Source organism: Terrapene carolina, unplaced genomic scaffold, assembly GCF_002925995.2.
Source record: "Terrapene carolina triunguis isolate 2854851 unplaced genomic scaffold, T_m_triunguis-2.0 Scaffold132, whole genome shotgun sequence".
Taxonomy (NCBI): domain Eukaryota; kingdom Metazoa; phylum Chordata; order Testudines; family Emydidae; genus Terrapene; species Terrapene triunguis.
Window position 1 is genome coordinate 21361256 of NW_020664483.1, and position 14570 is coordinate 21375825.

Below are 14570 nucleotides of genomic sequence, written 5' to 3' on the forward strand. Positions count from 1 at the left end.
TGAAAGAACCCTGTAAATGTTTCTTGCCCAGTTGTTTCAGTTCCCTTTCCTCGTGTTCATTTTTTAACTTGTCTGCAAGTCATGACTGTGACTGAAACCAGTGTGATTAAAATGGAAAAAGGCAAAAGCTTATTCAAGAGATAAGTTTCCTTTAAAAAGTGGAAATTCAGCAAGGAACTTAGCTCTTCTAACTGTTAAACTAAGTCAGAAAAGGTAAGTGGAAATTTAAACAGCAAATGGATATATACTTGTTCATTTTTTTAACGAAAAATATAGCATGCATCAGTCAGTAGTCCAATAGACTAAAAGGGAGTCAGGAGAATGATCAAGGAGGATATGGATATTGCAGAGAAACAAAGTTTCTATACACTATTCTTTACCATAGAGGATAATGGGAAGCTACCTGGAGCAAGTCTAAAATTTGCAGATAAGACGATAAGGTTTTCTGTTAAATTTCAGATGTCAGAAAAGGGGTTCTAACAAACTGATGATCAAAATTTCAGTAAGTCACCAGGACTAGTGATAAATTTATGGGGAAGATGGGAGAAGAGTTATATCATCTTTATAAGGCTGAACTACACTTTTTAACCAGTGAATTAGGGTCTCACTTTTTAAAGAAAAGTCTTATAAAATTAATACACCATTTCATTAATGAGGAAAACAGTTGTCCTTCTCTTCTTTTGGTCTCTGCTCCTATTCCTCCCTCATCCATACCTTCTGTTTCCTTTTCAACTAATCATTGTCCTTTCTCCTAAAGTGCTGAGGAGCTATCCTCATACCTCTAGTAGTTTCCGATACTGCCTGTTCTTCCTGTAGCATATAATGGGACTTGGGTAGGGGTAAGGTGGAGGAAGAGAAACATGCTGATTGGGGTCATTGCTGCATTGGATGCAGTGGTAGAATCATTCAGACCAACAATCACATACCTCATGTGGGCTCTGGTAGGGGCCAGAGTATTGTCCCCTCAAGAAAAAGCCCCACTACACACTTGCTTATCATGATGGGGATACTTTTTTTTTTTTGTATACGTAATACGTGTATATTCTCTGAAGAATTAGTAGGTGGAACTGGAAAAGTTGTATTGGAGTGAGCCATGTAACTTTTTAGGTCACAAAGGTCATGACATTTTTGATAGTGGGTGCCTTTGAAATGGGTGTATTTCTATGAAATTAATTATTTTTTTCCTTGTATTTGTGTAGAAAATGGAGATGCCTAGTTTCTCTTTCACAGATTTCATAGTGTAATGCTTACAAAAAGCAATAGATTGGGCTAGTGTAAAGAATGATTAAGTAAAGAATTAAACTTTGAAATTGAATCAGCTTTCATATTTGTATATAGCCTGTTGATTTTTGTTCTGACTATTTTTTCCTTCCCTTGGCATTCTTTCTTTTAATGTCAGATTGTTGTTTTTTTTTAAACAATGTTAATCAGATGCCCAAGTTTATTAGTTTTTGAAGAAGCGGTACACAGTTGCAATTTAGTTTCACCACTGGATGGTTTTGAATATTTGACAGTACTGCTTTTCATATATTGGTGAGTATCACAGCAAATTGGAAGTTGAATCCTAGGCTTGGGAAGAGTTGTTAAACATTTCTAAACCTGGAAAAATAACTTAAGAATGCAAATGTAGGTTCTTCCATTCATTGGGCCTATATTAATATGAAAAGTATTAACCTTTCTTTAAACAGGATGAAGAAAAGATTGGAAGAAACATCCTTCCTCCGTCTTGAATTCTCCCCGTTTGTCTTTTAAAAAAAAATATGTATGTTTGAAAACATTGTACACTTTACAAACTGATAGCTCTCTGGCTTCAATAAAATCTGCTATACTGAAATTTTCTGTAAATGAAGGTTTCTTGTTTAAATGATAACTGCTAACATTTTATTACTGTCTGGGGAAATAGTTTACATATTTTCATTGGTATTCGAGGCTCTCAAATTTCATTATCAAATTCTCTCATCTGATACCAAGTTTTCCCCAACAATGCATCAGCTTGAATGGCAAATCACATAAAGAGCAAAAAAAGATTAAAGTATTTTTTTCCCCCACAGTATCCTGCAGAACCACCAGATTGCTGTGTAGACTTCCCTGTTGAATTTGCTATCTCTTGGATTCCACAGGTAAAATCCATACTGTGTCCTTTTCTAATAACTAAGATTATATTTATTTACCAGCTTAAAGATATATTTATACTGTGTTTCTGATATGACAGGTGTGTGGTAATGGTATATTTAAAAAGAAAAACAGGTCTGACTGTTTTTGAACCCTCTTCCCATTTGTTTTCTTTGGTATTTTTTCCTTCACACATGCTTGGGAGAATTTAGTGTATTCATATTTAATTCTCCAACATTTACAGTTTTAAATTAATTTGCTTTCATCAGTTTTTCAATTTTTAAAATGTTTCCTCAACCTTGTAGAACTACTGTGTCAGCACTAAGTCCCTACCCCATCTCTTACACACTGGACTGCTGAGACTCCAAATATTTATGAATGATACTGGGAAATATATACACGAGAGAATAATTACTGATAACAGGGGGAAAAGCTCCCTCTAAACCGTGATGAATATTTTCTAAAACACTGACCAACAACAAACAGCCATCCTTTATAATGTATGTAGCTTAATAAGAGCACTTGAGTCTTATACAGTATTGTAAGTTTAATGATTTGTTCTAATTAAGAACCAAATGCCATTGCTTTCCTTTTTTGTGAAAGGCCTGATGTTTCTCATGCATTATTTCTTCAATAGCAGTGCATGTTCTTGGTAAGGGATTTACAGACAAATTAACTGGAACACACTGTAGAAAATATTTAATGTTTGTTCCTGAATTAAATAAAACTAAACATAGTTTTTTGTAAATATTACATATTTAAAAAATCTTGTCCTTGTCAGATTGTTAGGGTTTCCACCTATTAATAAAAAGTATGCAAGTGTATGTAAAACATTAATTTCTTGTGGTGTAGCATAAAGATTGTATCAGTATGAGTTTGGGATGGCTGCATAACTTCTGAGTGGCAAAACTGAGTCTTGTCACTTTCAGGATGACACAGTTATTGCATTGGAAGTTTGATGAAGGAACAACTGCAGATCTGGGCAAGTTTATATATAGGACATAATAAATATATTTTGACATTTCACAGTTTTGTTTTCGCTTTCAGAGCTTTGGTTGATTCCATACATGTTTTGGAACAACTTACATGCATATTGTTTATTCTGTAAATTGTAGTGGCTTTGTTGCTCTTGTTATAAATACTGACTTTTATATTGTGTATGCATATATCACTTTCAAAACCTTTTTTAAAGCCACTTATAGCCTGTGTAAATTCATGTTTGTTTAACTTTTGAAAATATTTGAGTTGATTTTTTTTGATTGACAGACTGAAAAATACAAACGGACTTAAGTTAAAAGCATCACAAATATTCTCAGTCAATTTCAGTTCTGATAGTTTGCTGCTGATAACCTTAAGAACTACCATCTGGAGTAACTTTTTTTTTAAAGTGGTTTTAAACAAACCTCCCAAGAATCAACCTTGTTTGACAAGTTAAAATTGATAATGTTTACATTCATGTTGCAAGCAGGTGAAAGTCTGGCATTGTCAATGTGACCTACAAAAATCTTAAAGTGGAAAAATTTATTGAGATTAGAATTAGATACTGAATATTCCAAGCAACTGGGATAAGAGAGACTATTCACAGTGTAATTATCTAGAGACTTATCCTTTTTTTGTCTTTGCAACCAGTGACAATTCATTCCAACTGCAGATAGTCTGCTCTAATTCTGAATGAAGCTCCCAACACACTGTGCAGTATGCTGGTACATTCGCATCAATTGTAGAGCCCTGCTGGAGAATGGAGTCTGCTTATATCCATCAGAGTGGCAATTTTTTGCAAAAATGTGTCTGGGGGTTGGAAACAGGATATAACACTTCTTAGAAAAATAGAAAATCACCCATTTTTTCAGAATGTATGGAATTAACCCTTGTAGGCCTAATTCAGGCTCCAGCAAGTTGGTAATTTAGCATAGGACTTGTTGGGATATTGCCTGGAGCAGTATCCAGCAATTCCTGGTATGGCTGAATATTTTGGTACCTAAGAAGACTAAAAAGGAAGACATACAGAATGTGACTCTTGCCCTGCCCTAGATATTTTGGGTATTCAACATGCAGTTCTAATCCTGACAGGTTTTTAATTTTAACATGTGTAGGTCACCTTTAATGGAAACACTGACAAGAACCTTAACTGAAGCAGTGGAAATGTCACTGTTATAATACAAATACAAACTCCTGTTAAAGGGAATATAAATAGATTTCAGGTAATTGGTTTTTTTTGTTTTTTGTTTTTTCCCCCCTCCTGTCTGCTTTTGCCTATTTCAAGTTCTGTTTTAGTGCTTATGGACTTGAAACTTGGAAGATCTTTATTTTCCTTTCTTGAATAATAATAGACATGGCTTTATGGCGTCCATATTAAAAATGGGTAATTTTCCTTATGGTCCCTGTCTTCCTGCTGGGATGATAATGTTTTGATGTATTTTTCTTTCTCTCTGATGAGAGGTCTGCTGCTGCTGCTTTGACATATTCATTTGGATGAATAATTATAACTTGCACAATGTCAAGCTGAAGATGGTAGGGTTTTGTGCGTCATGACAAGCCTAGTAGCCAGTGCAGGTGTCTCACAGCATGATCAGCAACAGCCAGTGTATTCTAGCTCAGAGGAGACATTTTAGAGTAGGCAGAAATCAGCACCAAGGGCAAGTTGCTGCTGCTACTACTGTTATATGTGCCAAATAAATGCAAAGTGCTTCGCAATGACAAGTGCAAGAACATCTATTTATTTCAGTTATATAGTTTTTCTAATTAACCAGATAAATTTACTGTCTGCACATTTTAGCATACACTATAAGAATGGTTCTACAGTTATGGATTCTTGTGCCCTCACATTAGATTACTATCTCTATATTGACCACTACCCACCTGGATTCATTCATGAAGGTCATGAAAATGGAAATTAATGACTAATGAGGTCATGCAGCTAACAGTGAAACATAATACAAGATCTGGGAAGGTATATTGGTGTGAATGACATTATTCTTTAGAATTTTGAAGGAATAGTTCCCATAGTAAAATAATATTGATCATAATTGTGGTATTTCTAGTTTCATAGGAGCTTTACAGAATTCAACTTTCTACATATCCATGAGGTAGTGACTCTCTAACACAATACAAAAGACTGGAATGGTTGATAACATTTTTCTAAAGATATTAGCATGTTCACTCAGTTTTAGATTTAGTTGTAGTGGATGTGTGTGTGAGAGCAGGAGGGAAGTATTCATTTTCAGTAAATGACATGGAATAACAAATTACAGATGAAAAATGTCATCTAATCCCTTCTATTACCAGTCCAGAATTGTTCATTAAATTTTCTCGTGTTTAGTTCTACCTACAACACTGGGAAGACTGTTCCACAGATATTGTGTTTTCTCTGGTATTCAGCTGAAACATATTCTTGATATTAGTCTTTTGGTGAAGTGTTGAGTATACTACCTTCTAGTTTCACAATTGAGACTTGCACGTGGGCACTGCAACTCTTGGCGCCATCTAGAAAGCAGTGAATGTTTGGTGCAGGCATACATCAGTAGTTGTGTCCCCAAATATTTTGATTTCATTCTGCCATTTGAAATATCATGTGTGGATCCTATAGAAGCAAGGATCCCTTCAGAGTTAATGTAACATTCTTTTCTTAACTGAGAACTGTTTTTGTGGAATTTCACTCTTGGGAGACGTGGCTTTCTGGTGGAGGGTTGAATATTTTAATACAAAGAACTGCTCTCAAAACAAGTATCTGACTGGGCTCTTGTGTTGAAAGAGAGGTGAGAAGTACGTACAGGTTTCAATAGAGCTTTATGTGGCAGCTGTACATATTTCAGAGATGGAGAAGTTTCTCAAGCATGCCTCAGCCCTAGACAAATGGCCTGGTGGGATCTGGTACTGGAGTACTCATTTGGTCATACCAGGAGTGAATATTGTAAGCTATTCTGACAGTGTGAATAAACTAATTAATCCCTTGGATTTGTCCCTCAATGTCACATTTTTAGAAACCTTTGAAGGGGGTTCAATTTATCCAAGCAATAACTCATTACTTTTTAAAACCTAACTAATGCAGTTTAGCCTCCACTTGTATATTATGGGATTTTGGGGATGATATGTTTGAGATAGAATTCAGGAATTCCCTTAGAGAAGAGACCAGGGTGTGGATGCAGCCACCCACTTATCTAAGTGAAACATTGTGAAAGGAAGATCAGCCATGCATTTCTGCAGAACTACTAATATTCTAGAGGTAGTAAAGGAACAGAGAATGTAGGTAGGCTAATGCTTAATACTTTAGCACTACTGTTTGAATGTGTAAGATACAAGCAGTCATGCTTTTCAGGTGCCTCCGAACTCATAGGATGAAAACCTGGCCCCACTGAAATCAATGTGAGTTTTTCCATTGACTTCATTGGAGTTAGGATATTGCCAGTGGTGTTTAGATGTTTAATCCCAAATATAAGGTTCTGCCCAAGCAAGTCACCCTGGATAAATTTCCCCTATTCCTATTTTACCTCATCATATCACCTATGTAGTTCTTCTTTCCTTGTGTTTTGAACCATTCATATAATTTAGACTGCTAAGAAGAAGTTCTTTAACATATACTCTGGCTTTCTACATGAACAGTTAATACCCAGCAAACTGGGGTGTAACCCCATGATCTGTGCCTCTTTTAAAACCATATCGAGAAACAATAGAGAAATCACGTTTAGGCTCCTGATGATGGAGCAGGCTCTCTGACCAACCTCAGCTCAGGCCCTTTCCCCGCCTCCCCCCGACATCAGTCCCCAAGCACTCTTTGTTTCCTGTTTGGAGACCAAGAAGCAGAGGTCAGAGATCCTCATCAGAGAAAAGTATAGGCAGTATCAACAAGCCTCCTAAGGGCTGGTCTATACTTAGCCGCTAGTTCGGCGGCTGGAAATCGAACTTCCTGGTTCGATTTATCGCGTCTGGTCTGGACGCGATAAATCGAACCAGGAAGTGCTCGCCGTCGACTGCGGTACTCCAGCTCAATGAGAGGAGTACCGCGGAGTCGACGGGGAGCCTGCCTGCCGCGTGTGGACCGCGTCTGAACCGCGGTAAGTTCGAAGTAAGGTATGTCGAATTCAGCTACGTTATTCACGTAGCTGAATTTGCGTACCTTACTTCGACTTGGGGGGTAAGTGTAGACCAAGCCTAAGAAAATGTCTAGTTGTAGTAGAGAGCCTTCATCCAAAAAAAAAAAAAAGAGCCTGGTCACCTCAGAGACACTGTGGTCCTGAGACCTTAGGTCCCACAGAGAGTTCTGTGGAGGCTCCAGGCTGCTCCTGTACCAGGAGCTCTTTGAAGTTCTTCAAAACACCATGGGCACCATTAGGGCTGAAACCAACTCGAATACTGTTGAAGCATGACAGACTTAGCAGAGACTCCAAACACATTATTTAATGGAAGCCTTTGCCATCTTCAGACTCCTTGGTTCTGGTATGTGAGTAGCCAGACATCTGCAACAACAGAGGCTATCCACATCCTCAGTAATGGAGTCATCTAACAGACCTGTGTCTCAACTACCAGTGCCTTTGGACCTGCCCTATTTTCCAGATAGGACCACCGAAGTAGACCGTTCCCTCGGTATTGACACATTTGGCTCATTTACACCTACTGCAAGAATTTAGATGTTCTAGAGACTTGATCGTGTCAGATAAGCTGGAATCCCCCTTGTTAATGGGCACCATGCAATTGTCAGTCCCAACAGCTACTGGGTCATCGAGACCGTATCTTTTTCTAGTACCTCCTATCTTTCCGACTATGTTGAGGATGTCCTCAAACTCCCAGATCTTTGTACAGTGGATCCCCTAACAGTGCTACATAGAGAGTTTCGTTGTATGATTGTATGCTACCCATACCTCGACAACTGGCTCATAAAGGGCTGCTCCAGAGTCCAGGTCCAGTGCAGCGAGACATTGTAAGCGACCTGTCAAGCTCTGAGCCTGTTGATAAAAACAAAAATCAACATTGGTTCCTGTTGAAAGGATAGAGTTTATTAGAGCGATCTTCGACTACCTGAGCCAGAGCCTTTCTGCCAGAGGTCAGGTTCAGGGCAGTGTCAGATCTGATTGCCAGCATCACTGCCAACCCGTTCACCATCAGGTCTCCCTGATATCAGATGCATACAACCCTGAATGAGGAGCACATCTCGGTACACTGCGAATGCAGGGGCTATGGTCAAGAGAGGAGCTTACACTTAATTTAAATGTCAGGGAGCTCAGACCCATCTGTCTAGCTTGTGTGGTGTTCTTTCCCCACTTACCCCGTCGGGTAGTGCAGATATTGACAGACAACATGGCCTCCATGTTCTGTGTCAACAGGCGGGGGTGGGAGGGGAGAGGCTCATTCGTCAGCTCTGTGCCAGGAAGCCCTTTGCTTGTGGGACTTCTGCATCTGACATGATCCATCTGGAAGCCTTGCACCTCCTCGGCATCCAGAACATGCTAGCAGATCGCCTCAGCAGGTCCTTCTCTCACCATGAGCAGTCTCTCCTCTCGGAGGTTATCAGGATGCTCTTCCAGAAGTGGGGAACTCCCTGAGTGGACCTTTTCACCACCAGACAGAATAGAAAGTGTCATCAGTTCTGCTCCCTGCAAGGCCTCGGCCAGGAGACCTGATGTATGCCTTCCTGCCAATCCCACTCGTCAGCAAAGTCCTCTTAAAAATCAAGAGGAACAAGGCACGGGACATTGATTTGCCCCAGCATGGCCTCGCTAGCATTGGTTTGGCATGCTCATGGGCCTGGCTGTAGCAGCCCCGTGGGTGCTTCCCAGCCGCCAGACCTGCTCTCGCAGGATCACGGTCAGCTGCTGCACACGAACCGAACCCCACTCCACCTTACAGCTTGGATGCTGCATGGTTGAATCCAGAGGAGCAAGCCTGCTCCAGTCAGGTATAGCAGGTTCTCTTGGAGAGCAGGAAGCCCTCCACCAGAGCAACTTACCTGGCAAAGTGGAAGCATTTCTCCTGCTGGACAGCGGAGCAGGGTATCTCCGCAAGCCGGTCGTCTCTGCAGTCCATTCTGGATTACCTGCTTCACTTAAAGCACCAGGGCCTCGCCTTCTCTTCGATCAAGGTTCACCTGGCGGCTAATTCAGCCTTTCACCCTCATCTCCAGGGTAGATCAATATTCTCTCATGACATGACTATTAGGTTCCTGAAAGGCCTTGAAAGACTTTCAGGTGGTCCGGGACACAGTCCCCCAATGGGACCTCAACCTGGTCCTCTCCAGGCTCATGGCCCGCCCTTTGAGCATTTGGCTTCTTGTTACCTTTCTCACGTGTTGTGGAAGGTTGCATTCCTTGTAGCTGTTACCTCAGTGAGATGAGTGTCCAAGATTAGAGCTCCTACTTCGGAACCCTGTACACTATGTTCTACGAGGACAAGGTTCAGCTGCAGCCCCACCCTACCTTTCTGCCAAAGTTGGCATTGCACTTCTACGTCAACCAGGATATTTTTCTTCTGGTGTTCTGTCCAAAGCCTCACTCGACCAGCGAGGAGAGGTCTCTGCATACTCTAGATGTCAGGCATTGCAGTGGCTTTCTACTTAGAGCGTACCAAGCCCTTCCGTAGATCGACTAAGCTCCTTATTGTGATAGCCGACAGGATGAAGGGTCTCCTGGTGTCCTCACAGAGGATTTCAGTCTGGATCACCACGTGCATCTGTATCTGTTATGAGATACCGCAGACTGTGCCTCCTCCATTAGTGAAGGCTCATTTGAGAAGGGCACAAGCTTCTTCAGCTGCTTTCCTGGCGCAAGTCCCTATCCAGGACATACGCACTCAAAGAAGAAAAGGCGGTTATCTTCCGTAACTGTTGTTCTTCGAGATGTGTTGCTCATGTCCATTCCACGACCCGCCCTCCTTCCCCTCTGTTGGAGTTCCAGCAAGAAGGAACTGAGGGAGTGGGGAGCCGGCAGCGCCCCTTATACTGGTGCATACGGGCGCCACTCCAGAAGGCGCCAGAGCCGGTCTCAAACGGATACTACTGAGGGAAAAACTTCTGCATTTGACCGGTGCTTTTGACAAGCACACACACCAACAGTGGAATGGACATGAACAACATCTCGAAGAACAGTAGTTACGGAAGTTTTTATTTGACCACATGAGCAAGTACCTTGTTGGCACAGCCCAAAATAGTATCAGTAGCACTGTTTTAAAAGAACAGTGGTCAGCAGTGGTCAAAAATAAACTGGTTAATGAAGTATAAAGGAATGATACATTTTTCATGGTTGCATGACAAAGTAGTATGATGGATTTAAATAGATATAGATGTAGATAGGCATACAGAAAAAGCCAGTTGGCAACATCAATGAAGCATGCAAATAAGATCAAATGAACAGAGCATTTAAAAAAAAAAAAAAAACAAAGGGGAGGAATTTAACTATCTTTTTAAGGAACATCATTGAAAAATTACAATTAGTATTAAAATTAATTGGTTTTTAAAATTTATCTGTGGGTTGTAGTCCCTTGATGTTTCTTTTTTCTATTGAAATCGTTTGAATTCCCCAAAGATAAAGATAGCAATGATTATTAGAGGATTTATCTGTGTATGATGTAGGAAAATGTAAAAAAAAAAAAAAATCAAAATCAAAATGGAAAGCAACTGTTGCAAGTACCAGAAAATTATGCTATTAATTTAAGTGTCATCAGAGCACAGAAGATCACATTCCAGGACTGTATGAAAATTATTAAAATACTGGAAATCATAGTACTTAAGATGAAGATATTATACTCTAAGATCTGGTTAAGTGACTGACATTATTATATCACTTCAGGTATTATAAAAGTAACAAAATGCTTTTAAAGATAATAAGCATTACATTTTGAGATTGGCGGTATTCACACTTTTCTGCTTAAGTGCTTTCCTACTTTAATATAATTTAATAACAGCGGAAAAAACTCCAACATTTTATTTCCAACCTATACCTTTTCTTTTTACAATATTTTCTCAGATACAAAAACCAATGAAATATCATGCTCCAAGAAAAAATTCAGCAACCCCTATCATTTTGCTTCCTTTTGTCCAGTTGACAGAGAGAAAAAAATGGTAGATAAAGGTTACAGTAAACAGATTTTCTATATAATATATTCCTAAAAGGAATACTTTTGTAAATAGTTATCACTATTTATTTGTTAATTTGATTTTTTTCTGTGAGACCCCAAGAACTTCCAGGCCAAAATGATATGTGAGATTTCAAATCATGTGGCCTTTTTTACATATTATTTTCTTCCAAAATATGTAATGGCTCCTCGTCCTCCATCTAGGGTCACCTTTAGCATCGCTGTTCTTTTCTCCATGTACTCCTCTTCCTTCTCTTGTTTCCCCCATCCACTTGAGCAGGGGATTGGACTAGATGACCTCCTGAGGTCTCTTCCAACCCTAATATTCTATGATTCTATGATTCTATTGTTTCAATAACCACCCCATCCAGATGATTCCCAAATCTACCTCCAAACTATTCCCCTCTCTTCAGTCTCAAAAGTGCCACTGCCTCTCTAAATTTGAGATGGCAGCAGGGTATCCCAGAGAAGTAAGTCTCTAAAACTGAACTCTATGGGTATCTCTACACAGCAAAGAAAACCTGCGGCTGGCCTGTGCCAGCTGACTCGGGCTCACGGGGCTCAGGCTGTGGGCTGTTTCATTGTTGTGTAGACTTCTGGCTTAGGCTGGAGTCTGGGCTCTGGGATCACCCCACCCTGCAGGTTCATAGAGCCTGGGCTCAAGCCCGAGCTTGGAAGTCTACACAGCAATGTGTAGCTCACAGCCCAAGGCCCATGAGCCCAAGTCTGCTGGCACGGGCCAGCCACAGGTTTTTCTTTGCTGTGTAGACGTACCCTATATCTTTCCACCTGATTCGTTTCCAATAGTCTCTCTCTAATTTCTTTGACAACTTTTGCTATTTTTCCTGTCTCCTAGGCTTGCAAGCTCATTATCATCTTTGAATCTCCCCCCACCCTTTTCCCCATATCCAGTCACCATCTAGGTTTCTTTGTTTCCTCTTTTAATATAGACAAAGTACATTTCTTACTCTCGAGCGCTACTCCAAAATTTGTATCCATGCCTTGATTCTCTCATATGGACTTTTGCAACCTTCTGCTCTCTGACTTGCCTATCTCTTTCCCTCTTTCTCTTCTTCCCTCTTTGTATTACATCCCTATCATCAAAGGCCTGGTCTACACTACGGGATTAATTCGGATTTAGCAGCGTTAATTCGAATTAACTCTTCACCCGTCCACACTACAGAGCCATTTAGTTCGAATTAAAGGACGCTTTAAATCGATTTCTGTACTCCACCTCGACGAGCGGAGTAGCGCCAAAATCGATTTTGTTAATTCGAATTAGGGTTAGTGTGGCCGCACACCACCGAATTAATGTGGTTAAAATAAATGGGGTAGTGTGGCCGCACACCACCGAATTAATGTGGTTAAAAACCGAATTAATGTGCTTAGTGTGGCTGCGCACAATCGAATTTATACAACCTGTTTCCCAAATTCGAATTATCTAAATTCGGATTAATCCCGTAGTGTAGACATACCCTTAGTGGTCAGCCAAAGTGGAGATACAGAGACCAGCTTTTGCATTTATCTAGTATGTGTTGTATATAATTTCGCAAGATAAATACTTTCATTAGAATGATTGCACTTGAAGATGAAAGAAAAAAAAATCTGCATTTTGTGTCTGAAATCATACCCAGACTGGAAGTAGAAGAGCCATTCTTTTAAACTATTTAATTAAAATTTGCTAAATAATCTATGAAGGTTTTTTTCCCTAATGGACTTTTGATCAACATTATAAAATCCTTATGAAGAAATAGTTCTTTTCAGAGCCAAATTTATTTTTCTGAAGTTGTCTAGGACCAAACTACTCTAGCAATATCTATTTGACTGAAACAATGAAATATAAAAAAAAAAGTGTGTTGAAAATGCATATGCTATGTTCGAAATGAAGTTGTATAATAGAGTTTAAGGGTGTAATTCTCTTAAAATCAACTGGAATTACAAACTCAGATCTGTACATTTAATTCTTTATCTCTTGAAATTAAATATTTAAACGTTTACATTCTCATTGAAGGGGTTGAGGGCTGAATTCTCTGGTCTGTTAAGCAGTGGAAATTGAATTTGCTATGCCTCTTCTGCAACTTTAATTTACCCAGGACTAGATAACTAAGCATCACTCCCTTTCTCACAGACACAAACAGTGGAGAATTGAGTCCTGAAACCATACTAGCAGGTCAGACTTTTTAAAAAGTAAATAATTCCTTCTAGAAATCACATTCTGGGATTGAAATAAGCAATTTTCTAGCCACACAATTGTTTTTGAGATGCAGAGGATGCCTTTTATATTAAATCCATCTACAAAAGACTCTGACTATTTGACTCTGAATAAAATCTTTTGAAAAGTTTAGTTTGGAGTCGGAATTGCTGCATAGGAGTCAAGAAGGCAAACTCATAAACAGCCAGCAGATTATGCTGAATTTTACTCACTGCTTACTTAGAATGCAGTTGTTATGAATATGTAATAACAATACTTCTAGGTCTTAACACTGATTTCTGAAATTATTAGGTTTGAGAATGGCTACTAACTTCAAGAATGCTGTACTTTAGATAGATTAGAATATAACAAACGTGTTAGGAAATTTAGCTGTACTTTTTGAGTACATTACAGTTATCGGTAGTTAATATTTGTGTGGTCCATTAACAAATCAAAAAAGCGTTTTGAGTACTAACAGGAAAAATGTTGACCCTAGCACACTGCAGTATATTTTACAGCAGGATGTGTGCTAGATTTAAAAACTTTGAAATGCTGTAGTTTAAAAAAAAAAAATCATTCTATATTGCTATTGGTAGAGTGCCATGTAACTTTTTAAAATGTCCTCTTTTCTTAGAGCTCCTTAGTAGACATTTATAACCAGTTCTTGGCAGCATTAGAATCACTGAAAGAATTCTGGAATGCTATGGATGAAATTGATGAGAAGACTTGGGTACTTGAGCCAGAAAACCCCACACGGAGTGCCACAATGAGAAGAATTGCAATAGGTAGGAAAACAGGAGAAGAAATAAAGTATTTTTTTTTAAACAGAAGTGAAGTCGATTGTTTTGCTTCACTTAATAAAGAACAAGGAATAGGAAAACAAAGGTTACACTTAAAAAAAACCAAACAATTACATGTTCGTTATTGTACAAAACTAACCTGAGGCAGAATATTTAATTTGTTTGGGAGAAAGTATAATTTTGTATTTTTAGTTTTACATTTAAAGTTCTGATATAAATATTTATAAATTACAAACACAAGCATTGATTAATTCAAAACTGAGGACACATTTGTGATAATCGTATATCAGAAGTATTTCAATATAGGATTTTTAAATAAATTGTGTATGAAATGGATATCTATTATGGAATAGAAGAAAAATGAGTTTACTTTTTAAAAATTATTCACTACTAATTGTAATGAGAAA

At 38.9% G+C, this 14570-nt stretch overlaps 1 protein-coding gene across 1 annotated transcript in view; it reads left to right on the forward strand.

Moving 5' to 3' along the window:
- Positions 1-14570, forward strand: part of FANCL (FA complementation group L) — an 80086-nt gene that overhangs the window by 51262 nt on the left and 14254 nt on the right. Inside the window, exons 7-8 of the mRNA XM_026653164.1 lie at positions 2052-2120; positions 13998-14148. Coding sequence (XP_026508949.1) covers positions 2052-2120; positions 13998-14148 — 220 coding nt within the window. The remainder of the gene's footprint in view (positions 1-2051; positions 2121-13997; positions 14149-14570) is intronic.